The sequence below is a fragment of the Mauremys reevesii genome, linkage group 7, assembly GCF_016161935.1.
Source record: "Mauremys reevesii isolate NIE-2019 linkage group 7, ASM1616193v1, whole genome shotgun sequence".
Taxonomy (NCBI): Eukaryota; Metazoa; Chordata; order Testudines; family Geoemydidae; genus Mauremys; species Mauremys reevesii.
The window spans coordinates 96,944,872-96,962,121 of NC_052629.1; the positions used below are offsets into that span (position 1 = coordinate 96,944,872).

General features: G+C 53.5%; 1 protein-coding gene across 2 annotated transcripts; it reads right to left on the minus strand.

The window, feature by feature from the left end:
* Nucleotides 1-456: 456 nt before the first annotated feature.
* KAT5 (lysine acetyltransferase 5) lies at nucleotides 457-15,097 on the minus strand. 2 transcript variants are annotated; one of them, XM_039482563.1, is made up of 15 exons: nucleotides 14,964-15,097; nucleotides 14,005-14,258; nucleotides 13,851-13,917; nucleotides 9,827-9,895; nucleotides 8,912-9,048; nucleotides 8,260-8,439; nucleotides 7,382-7,462; nucleotides 6,641-6,715; nucleotides 5,813-6,061; nucleotides 5,187-5,276; nucleotides 3,486-3,626; nucleotides 2,720-2,813; nucleotides 2,483-2,642; nucleotides 2,222-2,303; nucleotides 467-1,884 (listed from the first exon to the last, which is right to left on the minus strand). In XM_039482563.1, exons 2-15 carry the CDS (start codon nucleotides 14,128-14,130, stop codon nucleotides 1,750-1,752), a joined length of 1,686 nt encoding a protein of 561 aa, XP_039338497.1. In that variant the 5' UTR covers nucleotides 14,131-14,258; nucleotides 14,964-15,097; the 3' UTR covers nucleotides 467-1,749. The 2 variants fall into 2 exon arrangements, with proteins under 2 accessions (XP_039338498.1, XP_039338497.1); XM_039482564.1 differs by lacking the exon at nucleotides 8,260-8,439 and having other exon boundaries at nucleotides 457-1,884.
* Between the last annotated feature and the right edge of the window lie 2,153 nt (nucleotides 15,098-17,250).

A 17,250-nucleotide genomic window follows, 5' to 3' on the forward strand; every position in this document is an offset into this window, starting at 1 on the left:
AGCACCTAAAACCAGGTGGGACAGCATCTCCCCTGCTCCACAGCTGGCTGTCTGCCCTCTGTGCTGGAGATTGGGGATGGGAAGGCTGAGTGCTATGGACCTTATGCTGCAAACACTGATCCCTCAGGTCCCTGAGACAGCAGCAAAGAGTCCTGTGGCACCTTATAGACTAACAGACGTTTTGGAGCATGAGCTTTCATGGGTGAAGTGGGTATTCACCCACAAAAGCTCATGCTCCAAAACCTGTTAGTCTATAAGGTGCCACAGGACTCTCTGCTGCTTTTACAGATCCAGACTAACACAGCGACCCCTCTGATACTTGGTCCCTGGGACAGGCAGCTTCAACATCCAGCACAGGGCAAAACTGAGGCTTGCTGAAGCCTGGCCCAAGTCACAGCAGCTGAGTGGGATAGAACCCAGGTGTCCTGACTCCCAGCCACTCTTCAAACTACTTGGCCATGATTCTCCCTAGATGTCTCATGCTACTCAGGAAGGACTCCAGTGCAGGAGCCAGGGCTCGTGGGTTCTGTTCCCCCTCTGAATGAGGAAGGGAAGAGTGCTAGCACATTCAAGAGACCCTGGCAGGACAGGGCAGCAGGGTTGTGCTTGCAGCCTCGTCTCTCTTCCCCTCTCTCCAGGCTGCCACAAGCTTTGGCACGATGCAGGTCCCCGCCCGGAACCATTCTTGCCCAGGGAATATTCAGCATTGTTACTTTCTGGGGGGAGCACCCTGTTAGCAAGGCCTAACTCCACTGTGTGGCTGCTGTTTGCAGGTGGGGCTGTTGCCACTCCTGTAGGGGAGGGTGGGGCAAGGCTAGTCAGGCCCAGAGGCTTGGCCGAAGTAGCGGGACAGGAATCAGCACCATGAGTTGGGGAGAGAAGGATTTAGTGGTCAGCCCCAGGCGTCTTGACCCACTGGCAATCAGCCTATCACCTGTCCATTGCTCGGTGGTGCTGCCGCCCTCGGCACAGGGGGACATCTGGTTCCAGATCCTGCTGTAACTGCTGCTCCCAGGGAGAGAGAGAGACGCTACCAGGGCAGGGGGAGCATAGCAGCTTTGAGATCCTAAACTTGTTTGGCCACAGCTTCAGGCAGCCTGCACCCTGCCAAGCTTTGGGTGTGTTCATTGCACAGGGAGGGCTGCAGCTGGCTCTGGGGTGACACATAGAAGCTGCTGCTGGCAGGGACACTGCTCACTAGTGGAAGAAGTGGCTGCGCCCCAGAATCCCTGGGAGCCGAGGCCTGATGCTGCTCAGGGTATTGCACAGCCCTGGGGAGGATAATGCAGCCTGAGCACCCCCTCATCCTTCTCTAGCTGATTTTAAAAGGTCCAGGATCAATCATTTTAGTTCCAGGATCTTTATCAAAAACTCAGATCGAGTGACAGAGAAACGCAGATGCTGGCCAGCTGCCGAGAGCCCAGGCCACTCATTCTCAGCCTTTGGACTCCTCGGTCACATCCCACACTGTCCATGGGCAAGTCCTGCATACAAATGGAGCCCTCACCCTGGTGCTGAGACAAGGAGAGCAGCATGGGGGCCTCTGCCCCTTCCCATGGGGCTCGAGCCATGGCTGGAGAACGATGCAGCCCCAGCCTAGCCCTGTGGCAGAGCACACGATCACCCTTGGAGATGCTGTTGCCCAGTCTGTCCCGGCCCTGGGATAAACTCCCAGGAGCTGCATGTTAGCTGGAAGGCTGTGAGGCCCCATGGGCCATGGGGGAGTGGGTGGCAGATAGGCCCTGCCTCTCACCACTTGCCCCTCTTGCTCCAGTCCTTGGGGGTGAAGTGCAGACACTTGGAGTCAATGCGCAGGATCCGCTTCAGCATTGCCCGCTCGTGCCCATCCACTATGTCCTCTGAGAGCGTCAGAATGTACTGGCCCTTTAAGGGAGACAGCAGGGGCCCAAGTCAGCAATGGGGTTCAAGAGAAATGTCTTGTCAGGGTCCCCGAGAAAATTAGTGAAGGGACCTGAACCAACCTAGCTGCTTGTCTCCATTGTGTTTTGGTCCCATGTGGCAGCCCAATCAGCATCCCCTGTCTCCCAGAGCCAGGGACAGACCTCATGAGTCCTGCCTCCCAGCCCCCCTTAATTCAGCTACCCTCATGCCTTGGTATCGCTCCATGCTGGCGGCATATACAAGGAAGCCACTTGCTCCTCCTGGGTACCGCTAGGGATCTCACTGCCTGCCTCCAGAGCATTCCCCCCAGGGTGGATACCTTGTAGTAATTTATGAGGTTCAGGTACTGCAGCGTGGAGATCACGTCCTCCTTCTTGATGCTGGTGATCTCACTGATTTCGCTGAAAGGGAATGGGAAACATGAGGGGGTGGAAGGCAATGGCCTGGAGGTCACTGGCGTGGGGGGGTGGGGACAGGAGCCAACAGCACCTTCCCCATGTTCCCCGTCACTGATTATTGGTGCAGAATCCTCTGCTGTAGGATTGAGGGTGGAGTCTGGGATTGTGGGCAGGGCACTCACTTGATGGTGATCTGTGGGCGCTCCCCGGTCTCAGACTTCAGGTTCATGAGGATCTCCAGGATGGTCTGGGACCAGTAGCTGCGGTAGGAGAGGAGCCCGAGGTCTGAGAGTGGCTTCTCTGGCGTCCCTGTCTTCCCTTCCACCTTGGAGAGCTCGTAGCCTGCCGGGGGGGGGAGGAGATGGGGTGACGGAGACGGAGATCAGGGGAGGGAGCTGGGGTGGGAAGGTGCCACTTACTGAATTCGATGAGCAGCTTGCCATAGCCTCGCCTCTGGTATGGGGGTAGGGTCAAGATGCAGGCCACATTATAGTCTTCTGTTGACTCCTTCTCCTACGGCAAACAGCAAAGGATTCACACCTCAGCCAGTGGCTGCAGATTGCTTTGATGCTGGGTGTTCCAGTGACTCCCCTACGATCAGGACTGCCACAGATCCCCATGCCTTGTACCATGAGTTCTGGCCTCATCCACTGCAGCTCATCCCCCCTTCCACAAATCCTGACCCTGGCCACAGATTCCTGCTCACACACCCTCCCACGGATCCTCTCACGGGCCACAATAGCCCCCTGCCACAGATTAGGGTCATGATCACATTAGTCTGGGACTTCGATCCCCACCTATGACCATAGCCACACCAGTCCCCTCCCAGACCCCAACCACAAATTCCCATCCTTGGTCACAGCGGCCCCTTCCCCCTCGTCTCAGATAGCCACAGCAGCCCACAGACAGAGCCTGGTCAATGGGGGAGTGGCTGCGACAAGGCACAGCGATTCCCTGACCAACAGCTAGTGTCTCAGGTGCTCCCTAGCTTCTATGACACTTCAGGCATCTCCCATGGGGAGGCTCTGATCCCATCAGCCAGTGGGGCCAGCCCATGGGATTCCTATTATACCACAGAGACCTGCTCTGACTGGCCAGAGAACAGTGGGAGAGCAAGGGCTGTGACGAGAGCAGGGATGGAGGGTCCCATCCAGGGAGCAGGGAGCACAGGGCAGTGCCCCTCACCTTGGAGAAATAGCCCACGATGTGGAAGCCCTTGCAGTCGTACTCGGTCATGACGTAGAAGAGGAAGGGGTCAGTGTCATAGTACAGGGTCTTGTGGTCCAGGAAGCACTTCGCCAGCAGGCAGAGGTTCTGTGAGTAACTCTGCAGGGACGGCATAAGCCGGAAGCATTAACATCCCCACTCTACTGCCAGGATGTGTGTGTATGTCAGCTAGCTTCAGGGGGCTGCTGGGGGGGGCGGGGGGCAGCTCTAGTCACCTGCCCCCTGGCCCAATGGGGATCTGCACTCAGACCTTCTCCAGCCTGCTTCATCAGAGTGGCTCGGGCCACAGTACTGAAGTCCCGCGTTGCCCAGGATATTGTCATAAGCAAACTAGAGAAATGTGATGACGAGTCCGGTGGCACCTTAAAGACCAACAGATTTATCTGGGCATAAGCTTTCATGGGTAACCCCCCCGCCCCAAATCTGAAGTAGTGCATCTGAAGAAGTGGGGTTTTTTATGCCCAAATAAATCCGTTAGTCTTTCAGGTGCCACTGGACTCCTAGTTGTTTTTGTGGATACAGACTAACACGGCTACCCCTCTGATACTAGGGAAATGTGGTCTCAATGTTTCTCAACCTTTCTGATACCAGGGACCAGCTTGCTGCCTTCCTAACCTGTGTCAGGAAGATCTCAAGGACCGGCTCTGTTCTAGATAAAGTTACTATATGGTGGGCACACAACTGGTTAAAAAGACCATACTCAAGGAGTAGTTATCAATGGTTCACTGTCAAACTGGGAGGGCAGAGCTACTGGGATGCCATAGGCATCAGTCCTGGGTCCAGTACTATTCAATATTCATTAATGACTTTAGATATTGGAGTGGAGACTATGCTTATAAAATTTGCAGATGATAACAAGCTGGGAGGACAGCACTTTGGAGGACAGGCTTAGAATTCAGAATGATCTCGATACATTGGGAGAATTGATCTGAAAACAACAAAATTAATTTCAATAAAGACAAGTGCAAAGTACAGCACTTAGTGGTAGTCCTGCTGAAAAGATTCTGGGGGTTAGTATGAGTCGTCAATGTGATGCAGTTGCAGAAAAGGCTAATATCAATTTGGGGTGTATTAACCGGAGTGTCGTATGAGAGATGTGGGAGGTCCCGTTCTACTCAGCACTGGTGAGGTCTCAGCTGGAGAACTGTGTCCAGATTTGGATGCCACACTTCTAGTTAGGTATTAGAATAGGTTTCCAATGGAGGTTGTCAAATCCCAGTCACTGGAGGTTTTTAAGACAGGTTGTTAGACAAACACCTGTCAGGGATGATCTAGGTTTATTGGTCCTGCCTTAGCACAGGGGCTGCGCTAGATGACCTCTTGAGGCCTCTTCCAGCCCTACATTTCTATGATTCTATGGAGGAGGAGGGTGTGACAGAATCCCTTGTAGGGGAAACTGAGGCACAGATGGGAATGAACTTCCCTGAGGTTACCCAGAGAGGCATCAGTCAGGTTGGGAATTAACCCAGGAGTCCTCACTCCCAGCCCCTCTCTGTTGTAGCCACTTGAACCCATTCCCACAGCCAGACATCCCTGTCACACACCCAGGCTCCCAGACCCTGGAATCAGGCAGTCTCCTAAGGGTTAAAGGTGGAACAGAGAGCCCTACCCCAGCCGTGCCCTAGAGAGGGGACCTCCTGCCCCAGACCTGCCCCTTGCCTTGTTCTTGCGCCCATCGATCTCAAAGAAGGAGATGGTGCCTTTGCGGTAGATTTCATTCCCAGGCGGGTGCCGCAGGTCACACTTGGTCTGTGGGAGAGAGAATCCCATGCGAGCAGTCAGACCCTGCACATTGCACATGGGGCACCTTGATTGCAGAATGACACCAATGATTGGGGGACAGAGGGGCTGAGTTCCAAGGGGAGAGGGAAAGAAATGGATGCATCTACTAGAGTGCAGGGGAGCGGCTAGCAGGCTACTTGGAGCCAAAGAGAAAACCCCCCAGAGATCGAGTCTGCCTCCCTCTCCTTCCAGCTGGTAGAACTAGGATTAGAGACTTACACAGCTACAGGGACTCCTCACCCCACACTGAGATGCAACATCCTCTGGAGTGGGGCAAAGGGGGCTGTTTATACAGATATCCCTTGCCTGGTGCCAAGTGGGGCTGGGGTCAGCACTGACTTGGAGGGAAATGCAGCCCCTACTGAGTCACCCACCCTGCTCCCTGCAGGCCAGAGCCCCTAGTGCCACGCTAGGGAACATACTCGGGGAGAAGCCCTGGGATCATGGAGTCGGGGCTGTGCCTGCCGGGGGCCATGCAGGGGCACGGGGAGGGTGATACGTACTAGGTGCCTCTGCAGGCACTTGAGGCTTTTGACGTATTTCAGGCAGAACTCGCAGAGGTACAGCACAGGCAGGGTGGTGAGCTCCTGTGGGTAGGGTGAGAAGTACCAGGGCTTCAGGCGGTGCCGGCCCAGCTCGATGCATTCTATGTTCTTCATGCGTGTGATGATGTCGTCGTGGCTGCGGTCCGACACGAGGCTGCCCGTCATGCGCGGGGCTGAGGGGATGCCGTCAGAGCTGTCCTGAGAGTCCTGCAGGCGGCACAGAGGCAGGGTCAGGAGCTGCTGGACATGCCCTCCTAACCCCTCCTCTCTGGGCCCCGCCCCCTACTCCATCTGAAATCAGGCCTCCCAGTGCCCTTCCCAAGGGCCTCCAGAACCCAACGGCTGGCTGCTGATGGTGTGTGCACGGTGGCACAGAAAGGAATCCTGGCTCCTCTCCCAGATCCTGCAGGGCTTTCAGGTCCGAGAGAAAGGGCCTGGGAGATCCCCCACCCCACTTCTCCGCACCCAACACACCCAACCCTGAGGGTGCTGCAGCCCCGGCCTTGGGCAGGTTATGCCTTCACCTGTACTGAGGCTCAGGGCTGCTCCTTGAGCCAGCAGCATCTCCCCCGGGAAAGGGGCAGGAGCTAGCAGAGAGCTGGGGTCCGGTCAGCGGCTGCTCCAGGCCAAATCCTGGAGGGACTCCACTGATCACTCATGGAGTGGATCCCTGCCTGATGCCCTGGGAACCTGAGAGCGCTCCTTCACTGCTGGCTATGGCTGGTGGTTTCCCTGGCTGGGGGCAGCTAACACCCCCTCCCCCATTCAAGTCAGGGCAGAGTTTACCTCATCTGTGCCCAGGCAGTTGGATTTCCTCTTCCTGCCAGGCTGGGCAGCCACGGCTCTCCTGGCTGAGCCGTTCTGGAAGAGAAGGTGAGAGGGGTATTATGTGCAGCTGGAAGAGAAGGTGAGAGGGGTGTTATGTGCAGGCCATGGGCGGGAGGAGGGATCAGCCATTTCCTGGCAGCAGCACAGGGAGGGGCTCCGCCTCCCATCATCAGCTGACCAGTGGGATGGAGCTAGGAACAAGGGAGTTTTAAGAGAATCCTACACTACAAGGTAGGCCCTGGCCCCACCAGGAGCCAAGGAGTCAGAGCTGGAAGCATGGGGACCGATCAGAACTTCCCCCAGCAGGCAGGCGGGTGTTGTCTCTACTGGGGCTGAACCCTTTCTGCTCCACACAGAGCACCTTGCTGAGTCCACTAAGCAGTGGGGCTGGGGGTTAATGCCCTTTGGAGATGCCCAGAGCAGCTCTATCTCAGAGGGATTGGTTCAGGCTCTCTGCAGACTCAGGCATTGCTGTATTGGTTGCATTTGGGTTACGTTTTCTCCCCAAGCATGAGGGTAAGAAGCTGTGATTTTGCCCTGATCACAGGACTCCAGGAGCTCAGGCCCCGGTCTCAGGTAATAGTGCCTGGGCCTACACCCAGCCCTGGGCAGGAAGGAGCAAGGAACAGTGCCCAGAGCTCTCCCTGTGATGGAAATACCCCTCTCCCCTGCACATCCCATTAACCCCTCTGCTCTTACCTGGGGGAACACAGAGGCTTGAGTGGTCTCTGTGGAAGCAGGGACGGGGGTTGCTGGGGAAACCACCTCCACCTTCCGCTTCTGAAACAGACCCAAAAAATGGTTCATCCTCATGGGATGCTGCAAAGCTTCACAGTCCTCCGCCCCTGCACAGCATCCCCCACGGGGGCAGCTTCTCATCTGCAGAGGTACGGGCATCACAGTGTCTTGTAATCTCAAAAAAAAACTTTCTAGGCCGTTTATATGGGGATCCCTCACCCAGTACTGACTTGCAGCTGCCTCTGGGGTGGGGCACAGGGCTGTTTATACAGAGATCCCTGGCGCTGACAGAGCTCCCCCTCTGGGGTGGGGTGTGCGGGTTGTTTAACAGCACACAGCAGTGCTGCATGACAGTGCAGAGCAGGAGGGTTCGAATCTCTTTTCCAGCTAAAACTGCATGAAGTTCTAGGGAGGCAGAAAGTAACTGTCCAAGCTCTAGGACACCGTGGTTCACATCAAGACTCTGAGGGAAGGGCCGAGAGATCTTTAATGGCCAAGAGTGGTTCTTTATCTGCATCGTTTGACTGAGGTCTCACAGCACCCTCTAGCTTCACACTAACTGTGGGGGAAAAGCGCCCCCTATTGAGCCCCCACTGCCAGCAGCACACTGCTCTCTAGTATCATGATATAAAGGAGAGTGAGCTCCGTGTGGCTCTGGGTCGGGGGAGAATGCCCCCTAGTGAATCCCCAGCACCATGCCTTGGGGGTCTCCCATGCAAGTCCAGACCCAGCCTGACCCCGGCCAGCTTGTGTGACCTGGCGCGATCCCAGCCTGTGGCCATGTCCAGACCATGCTGAGGACACGAGGTGGGGGAGGTATCCCCGGCGCCGGTGCGTACCGTTGTCCGATGGTTCGGCTGGACACAGGAGCTGGAGGAGAGGGGTTGGTCGGGCTCCCCGGGAACAGCCTCCCTCTCCTTGGGTAGATTAAAGCGGAGCGTTATCTGCACTGGGATGGGCAGGGTTTTACCGCTGGCTGGAGTTGAGGCAGGTTGTAGAGACAGATCCAAGGTCTTCCTCTGAGTAGGGATGAAGATGGGGGTGGGAGGGGGTTACCAACACACCCAGTGGGGGAGAGGATGCATTGCTGGTCGGGTGAGGGGGGCGTGGCGCCACTGTCCCAGCTCACCACAGGCCAGGCAGCGAGAGAAGTACATGGGTCCAGAGAGATACAATGAGTTAGTGCTAGGGCCAATGCTGGGCCCTGCTCTTAGGATAAGTGGTACTCTAGCATCCCTGCCTTGGAGACCTGTATTTTTGCAACCCCTGGGTCGGGATCAGGTGGAGGGAGCCAGCCTGGGCCATCAGGGAGAACACGGTTCTGGGTAAGCGTCCACATCTCCCCATTCCCCCTGCCATCCCAAGACCCTCCAACAATCCCTGGTGTCCTCCTCCTGATCCCCAGGCCAGCACTCTCATCCCAGCCCGCCCCCATAGCATCCTCCAGAGCAGCACTAGCATCCTCCCTGGCCTATGGCCAGCTCCTCTTACCACTTCCCGCTCTGGGGAGCCGGGCCGGGAGCCAGGCAGCCCATTCTTGGTGGGAGTCTTGGCTTCCTTCTTGGGGAACTGGATCTTCTTCAGGTCCAGCCGGTCATGGGTCACCCATTCGTCCAGACGCTTGTTAACTGCGGCAGTGGGGAGACCAGGTTAGTGGTGCTCTCTGTTAGGATGATGGGAGAGGAGGAAAGAGGCCCCTGCGGACAGCCAGTCCCGGGCAGAAAAGTGGTGCTAAGCCTGCCCAAGGCTGGAGAGGGATGGATGAGCTGCAGAGGGGAACGCAATGCCTCACACTGGTGAACAGCACCACCCTCTGGCCATTTGGACCCAAAACATTTAGCTCCATCAGAGTCTCGGCTCCAGAAGCAGGAGTCCTGGCTTCCTCGTACCAGTGAGGTGTATGATGAGAGGGGAAAGATCTTCAGGAGGGAAAGTACAAGCCCAAGAACTCGGGACATTCATAACTACGTCACTATACGCAACGCCCCCACCTGTGTGTGTGCGCAACAGGAGACCCCTCCAAACAGGACAGTGCCCCGCTGGGCAGTGCGGTCAGCTCTGATTCTGAAGTAAGTGCACCACCTACTGGGTCCCCGACCCCACTTGCCATGGTACTCTGATGGGAAACCTCAAAGGATCCAGAGTTCCTTGAGCTGGATCAGAGCCAACACCCCCTAGAGGGGAAAGGCCCAGTGTCCCACTCCCTCTCCCACCCACCCCCGAGCCAGCTAGTCCCCACAGTATAAGGCCAGATTGGAGACAGCATCCACTAAAGGGGAAAAAACCCATAGCCTATTCCCCAGAATCCAGAGGAACTCCCTATTTTTGTTCATGTTCTGGACCAGCCTTTGTCAGTAATGTCCTAGTCTCATTCCCAATCACCCGAGGGCCAGCCAGTTTACTCACAATCAATGTAATGCACGTAAAAAAGCTTCCGGCCACTGATGTCCTTAACACTGAGGATTTCAGCCAGAGCTGCAGGGAGAGAAGGAAATAGCATTTCAGAGGAAATTTCCACTCAGAGCAGAGATGCAAGAAACTCTCCCTTGTAATGTTTATACACCCCAGGGATCCAGAGTTAGGAACAGAATGCACAGGGTGGCTGCTTGCCACCAGAAATTGGCAGGGGGGGAAACACAGTTACAACAGGTTGCATGAAGTTAGGTGCTGTGATGGGAGGGTCATGCCCAAATCACTTCCCCCACACACACCCCTGCTTCTCCCTCTCTCCTCCCAGAGCTGAGAACAGAACACAGGTGGCCTGGCCATTAGTGTTCTACTCCCCTTCCACATCCAGGATTGGAAACTAGAAGTCCTGACTCCCAGCCCTCAGCTCTAACCACTAGACCCAACTGCCTCCATAGAAACACCGCCCCCAACAATGAGTAGTGAAGGCATCATATTTTAGACAGAAACTGACAATTTTTTGAAATTGCCATATTTTGAAAAGATCTAGCTTGTGACACTGTTTCCCAGGAAACACTCCGGCTCTGATGTTGCGCTCTATAACATGCTGGAGGACGCAATGGGAAGTGCTGGGCCCCTGATCCCGCCATGCCATCTCCCAGATATTGTTTATATTCCTTTCAAAACACTTTTAGAAGGGTTTTTCTTCCTAACCCCATGTTGATGCTTATAAGGGTTTTTTTTCAGCAATGAAAAATTTGACTATGGAGAGTTAAGAGTGAAACTGCATTGAGCTGTCAAATGCACACAGTGAACAATCTGGGGAGAAAAGAAAAATATGTATATTAGTTTGATTCAATTCCTTCAGTTCTAGTCATCGTGGGCATTACTTTTAACTACTATAGGTCCTAAATGTGCAAGGTCACACAGCTAAGAGAGCAGGTGAACTGTTTAAGATGGGTACTGTACTGTGGAAAGCAGTAACTCTGAAAAGGACACAGCGTTCATGGTAGATAACCAGTTAAACATGAGCTTCCAGTGTGACGCTGTAGCTAAACGGGTGAATGTAATCCTTGGATGGATAAGCAGGAATATCTCAAGCAGGAGCTGGGATGGGCTATATACAGAGGTAATAGCATTACTGGATACTTTGTGTCCCATTCGGATGGCCACACTTTAAAAAGGAAGCTGAAAAATTGGAAAGAGAGCTACAAGAATGATTTGAGGTCTGGAAGACTTGCTTGACAGTGAATGCAAGTCGCTTATACAGGAGGAGGTTAAAAGGTGACTGGACCATGCTACAGGGCGAGAAGATTCTTGATAGCAGAGGGCTCATTAATGTAGCAGATAAAGCTAGAAGGTGATCCAACAGCTGGAAGTTGGATATTCAGGCTAGAAATGAGTCGGGAAATGAGTCTTTAAATCAAGATTAGACATCTCTTTCTAAAAGCTGCACTCTAGCTCAACCACCAGATCTGGGCTGGATGCAGGAATGGCTATGATGGATTCTCAGGCTCGGGTGATGCTGGAGGTCAGAATGGATGGCCAGGCCTTGGAATATACGATCACTGCGTTCAGTTTTGATCACCCCAGCTCAACAAGGATGTAGCAGAATTTTCGGGGGGAGGGTGTTTCAGAGACAGGTGAGCAATAGGCACCTGGGGGGGGGGGGGGAAGAGAAATCCCCTGGGAAGACAGATGAAATGCCTGGGATTGTTTGTCTTACAGCAGAGATGAAGAAAATGTTACTTGATAAAAGTATATAAAAGAATGACTGGGATAAAGAATGGGGATGGGAAACTCTGTTCTCCATGTCTCTTAGCAAAGAGCAATGGGAATTTCAGAGAAACTTCAAAACCAATCAAAGGATATCCTTTTTCATGTAATACACCATCAGCCTCTGGAACTCACTGACACTTGACACAGCTGAGTGTAGGATCCCAAAAGAGACTGGGGGTATATAAGGATAATGAGACTGCCCAGGGTCAACAGAAAAAAAGAACAGGAGTTTTGGAATCCTAAATATTGGGGGAATCCACCCATATTAGGTTATTCCACTGCAAAGTAAGAGATTTTACACCTAGGCTCATGGAATTTTTCCTATGCCCGTGGAATTGTTTAAGTGGGAAGGCTGTGAAGAGTATAAAATAAAAATACCCTCTGCAAGTCAGTTACAGATTTAGGGCAATGCCCCCACATGATTCTATTGGTTCTTTCAGGAGAAACCTTCACAGAACTTGGGAGGGTGACAATATAGACATATGAGAGGTTATCATGTTAATACAGGAGCGTGTCTAGAAAAACACATGCTGTTTGGATTTCACTGGAATAAGACATTTTGGTTTTGTCCCAACTCTGGCAGCATTTCACTATAGCCAACATTTTCTGTGTGTCTATGTAATTCATTATCAATCGTAATTAATACACAAATAGTGTGATTAATTATATATTAATAAAAGAGGGCCCTGGGAGTCAGAACTCCTGAGTTCTATTCCTGGCTCTGGGAGGGGAGTGAAAAGTAATCTTTAGAGGAGAAGGGGCTTTGTACTGCTATCCATAACTGTAGCATCGGAGGCATGGAATCAGGACTTGCTGGTTCTCTTGCTAGCTCTGACAGGGGAGTATGGCCTTCAAAAATCTCTGAATCTATTGGAAAGAGCAGAGGAGTAGGAGTCAAGACTCAAAGATTCTGTTCCTAGTTCTGCCATTTGACATGTGACTATGGACAAGTTTCTTTCCCTCCCTGTGCCTCAATTTCTCCATCTATAAAATGATACTACTACTAGTGACCTGCCTGGGACTGAGGCTTCATGGAGCTTTGAGATCCCTGGATGGGATGTACAAGGCATTACTATCTACACCTTTTTTATTATTCACTATTTGTATCATGATAGGGCCTAGCTTAATCACAGATCAGGGGTACATTGTGCCAGACAACAGCCAGACCCTTACCAGGATCAGGGAGTCTCCCCACTATGCCAGGCACTGCACAATGAGAGACAATCTCTGCTCAAAAGAGCTCACAGTCCAAGTATATGATGAGAGAGAATAAGTGACTGGGAATAAAGGTGCACAAGGAATCATCTGTGTTTATAGGTACCAAGGACCACTTAGAGACTAGCACATCCCTAAATAAATAAGAAATATGGAGATATACCTATCTCATAGAACTGGAAGGGACCCTGAAAGGTCATTGCCAGACCCCTGCCTTCACTAGCAGGACCAAGTACTGATTTTGCCCCAGATCCCTAAGTGGCCCCCTCAAGGATTGAACTCACAACCCTGGGTTTAGCAGGCCAATGCTCAAACCACTGAGCTAGCATTCCCCCTAACCTGCAGCACACATCCTCACCCAAGCCAAATCTGGTTCTCAAGTACAGTTCTACAGTAACATGAGATCATTCTGATTCTGGGTCAGTGCCCTGGGTATTATCCAGTGTCTCCTCTGCCCAGTGTGTGACTAGCCCCTGCCTTCAAATGCTGCCCTGGGGTCCTCGATCATAACCTAAAGTGGCAGTGGTTATCCCACACACTTGGGGCACCCCATGTGATCAGGAGATGGGCAGGCAGCTCCAAAATGACAGGCCAACTTTTCCTTCCCCAGGAAGCCTAAAACTCAGACCTGGAGAATGCCAAGGACTCGAGATGACCAACCACCCTCACAATCTGGGTTCAAGGCCTCTACAAGGAAAGAGGGGCCCAGCTCCACGTGGTTACTGCAACATCACACTCCCTGTTCCATCTTCCATAAATATCCCACCTGTATCCCTCTTCCAACTAGGACCCCCCCATTGGCCCCTCCTCCAATCGTCCTCATTGTACCCATCTCTCTCTCCACCCCATCTCTTCAGTGGCCCCAACCCTATAGCCTCCTTAGGGTCCCTCCCTCCCTTTCCACAGGAAGCACCATAGCCCCACATGTCCCATCCCCTCTTCTCCAGATATCTTCCATCGTACTCATACACCCTCTAGCCCCTCCCCTTTAAGCCACACACCCCTTTAATTAGCCCCGCCCCTCACTTACGCCATTCATCTTCGTTGTCCTGGTTGCGACGCAACACGGGCAGGCGGCAGCCCTCGGTCACCTCCCCCTGCGGGCGGGATGCAAAGCGGTTAGCGGGGACTCCCGGGAATCCCGCCCCCACCCTGCCGGACACCACCCTCCAGACCTCACTCACCACCTCCGCCATCTTGGATGCTCGCCGGGGAGCGTGGCCTTCTCTTCCGTTCCCCGCGCCGGGACACTTCCGGGATCGCGTAGGGTCCTTCCGGTCTGTCATAGTTACTTCCGGCCCACTCAACATCAGCTACGGTAGCGTCTGGCTCTGGCTCTGTTCAGAATTACTTCCGGGAGCATGAGTGACTCCTTCCGGTCCCGGCTAGGCCCCACTCCGGGGCTGTTCGTGGCGTTCGCCTGGCTCGGAAAGGGAATCTGCGGAGCCGGCGGGGCCCGTGTTAGGGAGCGAGGCGTAAATGGCGGCAGCGTTGGATAGACCCAGGCCGCTAACTGGACTCATGGGAGGCAGTCACGTGACACAGCACGAGGCCAGTTGAGGGCCTGGCCGCGTGTGTCGAGGGGTCCCCGAGGTTCGGCTCCCCACCCTCCCCTGTTTCTAAAACCTCAACCCCGGGATAGGGGGAGCCGCGTGAAACGTGTCCCTGGAGCCCCCGATCCCCACACAGCAGCCTGGGCCCACAGCGACCTGACTTGGAGCCACAGAGACTCCTCTCAGGGGCTGGGAGCCAGGGATCAGGAGTTCAAGCTTCTTCCATTGTTTGCTGCTAATATTTCCATCCGCTTCCCAGCCCTCTAGCTAGGGGAGGTGACTAGCATCCTTTCTGTTGTACAGGTAGGAAGCTAGGGGCCCATAAAGCAAATCTGGGAATAGAGCCCATCTCTCTAAGGTGGTGTGGCAGCGTCTACCTCCGTAGCACTTAGGGTGGCACCACTTGCCTTGCCTCAGTTTCCCCAGGGGGTCTTTAATCCCCTTTTGGGGGGGCTTTCCAGGTCTGTCTTTTAATCACCCTTTTATCAGGAGTTCAGCCTCAGAGGGGCTGTTGACAGGCAATCTTTTATCTCAACATGCCCGGGACCAAGGCCCCATTATGGAAGGGACTGTACAAATGCAAAACCTACCTCACGATCTATAAATCAAGAAATGACAGATGGATACAGCCAGACAGGAACAATGAGACAGTCCTGGTCTGCATGCTGGGGAGTGGGTTCACAACACCAACAGCCTAAACATCATGCTTTTTGTAGGCATTGTGACAGCAGGGATTTTCCCTTGTTATGTTGTATGTGAGCCTATGTAACTCTTACTGTTTTGCATGAATGCTGTTTGTGCCTCAGTTTCCCTGTGTATTGCATCAATGTCTAGGTGGCAGGAATAAGGGTGTGTGACTTTTGTGGGAGTTGCTCCAGCTGCCTGCACCGATGCTATGGCCGCCCCTTTGTAACTTGAGACCCAGAAGGGGGATGTGACCAGGTGACTCTTGGCCAGGGAAGTGAGACAAAGGCCAGAGGAGGAACAACAGGCAGGGCAGGGGCCAGGCAGCTGGAAGTGAGTCAGTCTCAGCTGGCTTAGGGCGCAGAGGGAGGACCAGAGCCCTGGCTCTGGGCTTCCCTCCCCCCAAGATGAACTTGGCTGAAAGTCACTGATTTCTGTGCTAACAAGTTCTGTCCTACGCTGTGTTCCGGTCGACTAATAAACTTTCTGTTTTACCGGCTGGCCGAGAGTCGCATCTGACTGCGGAGTTGGGGTGCAGGGCCCTCTGGCTTCCCCAGGAACCCTGTCCAGGTGGACTCACTGGAGGAAGCACACTGGGAGGAAGGGGACTGAATGCTCCGAGGTCAGACCCAGGAAGGTTGAAGCTGTGACAATGTGCTCAGAGAGAGGAGGCTCCCCCAGAGTCCTGGCTGGCTTCATACGGAGTAGTTCCAGAGCATTGCCCCGGTGCCTCCGTGACAGGCATCCCAACAAAGGATAGTTTGAAGGAGGATAATGAGATGGCTCTGCGGGTATTTACAGCGAGCTCCTCACAAACATAAGTGATAGCATGGGAGAAAGGATGGAGGGGCTTGTTGACAAATGTAACAAGTAGGCAGTGGATGCTGCCAGTACAGGCTGATTAGGGATGGGAATTAGCTTCTTTATACTAAATGAGAGATCATAAGTGCTGGAACTAGGGGTGCTGCTGCAAAGCACCTGGCTTGAAGTGGCTTCCATTATGTTACAGGGTTTACAATTTGGTTCAATGGCTCTCAGCACCTCCATTATACAAATTTGTTCCAGTACCCCATGAGAGATTATAGGTCAGGTGGGAATTGGCCATAGAGGGCCTTGAAAGGGAAGAGAAGGAGCTTATGACTGATCTAGGAGAGAAGGGAAGACCAATGAAGGGAAGCACAGAGAGGGGTGACACAGTCAAAGTAATGGCCTAGTAGAATGATCTTTGCACCAGCAAAGGAACTTACAACAAGGAGTGATCTCCCTGAGAGACTTTGGGGGAAGAGATAAGGTGATGTGGCTGTGTCCTCCTTAAGGGAGGTTTGTGTGAGTGAGTTTATTTGCTAATGGTGTCCTAGAGAGAGAGAACAGAACAGTATCTCTGCCAAGAAACAGCCTTGAGGGTTCACCTCTGAGGTCCGAAGCCCCAAGAGGCGACTAGGGCCATCAAACATCGACTCAGCCATTTACTGCTGTGGGCATTTGGCCTAAAAACCCATTGGGGAGGCCACAGCAGCTGTGATAAGACTCTTAGCCTTCCTGGTTCCTGTATGGCACTGTAATGTCCACCTGCAGCCCCCTATATAATCTTGTAACACCTCACAGTGGTCCCTGTCCCTATAGAATGCAGTAGTGCCCCACCCTAGTCCCAATAACATCTCATGAACTGGTCCCTATATGGCCCCATAATGACCCACTGTAGTTCCTAAATAACCCCAGAGCACTCATTGGCCAGGTCCTTATATTAGCCCATAAATTCCCAGTCCCTATATGGCCCTGTAATGCTTCTCCCTCTACCCTATTTGGTTAGTGACACCCTGCCCTGGTGCCCACATGGATCCATTCTGCCCAGTGTGTGGATCCTGTATAACAGGGGTTCTCAACCTTTTTCTTTCTGACCCCCCCGCCAAAAAAAAACAACCCTCCATGGCCCAGCTGTGCTGCCACAACTGGTTTTCTGCATATGGGCAATTGGCTGGGGCCCCACGCCACAGCGAGCCCTGCAAAGCTAAGTTGTTTAGGCTTCAACTTTAGCCCCAGGTGGCAGAGCCCAGGGCTTCAGCTCCGCACAACGGGGCTTTGGCTTTCTGCCCTGGGTGCCAGTGAGCCTAATGCTGACCCTGCCTGGTGGACCCCCTGAAAACTGCTCCGCCAGGGGGCCCCAGACCCCTGGTTGAGAACTGCTGCTATATA

What these genes read in the sequence shown, in the direction of transcription:
- KAT5 (XM_039482563.1), bottom strand. Translation starts at nt 14,130, where the DNA reads ATGTTGAGTGGGCCGGAAGTAACTATGACAGACCGGAAGGACCCTACG. An exon ending in TCGATGGGCGCAAGAACAAG is followed by an intron (nt 3,627 to 5,186) that starts GCAAGGGGCAGG and finishes CCGTCCCTGCAG; the next exon opens with AGTTACTCACAGAACCTCTG. An exon ending in CAAGCTGCTCATCGAATTCA is followed by an intron (nt 2,643 to 2,719) that starts GTAAGTGGCACC and finishes CCCCCCCGGCAG; the next exon opens with GCTACGAGCTCTCCAAGGTG.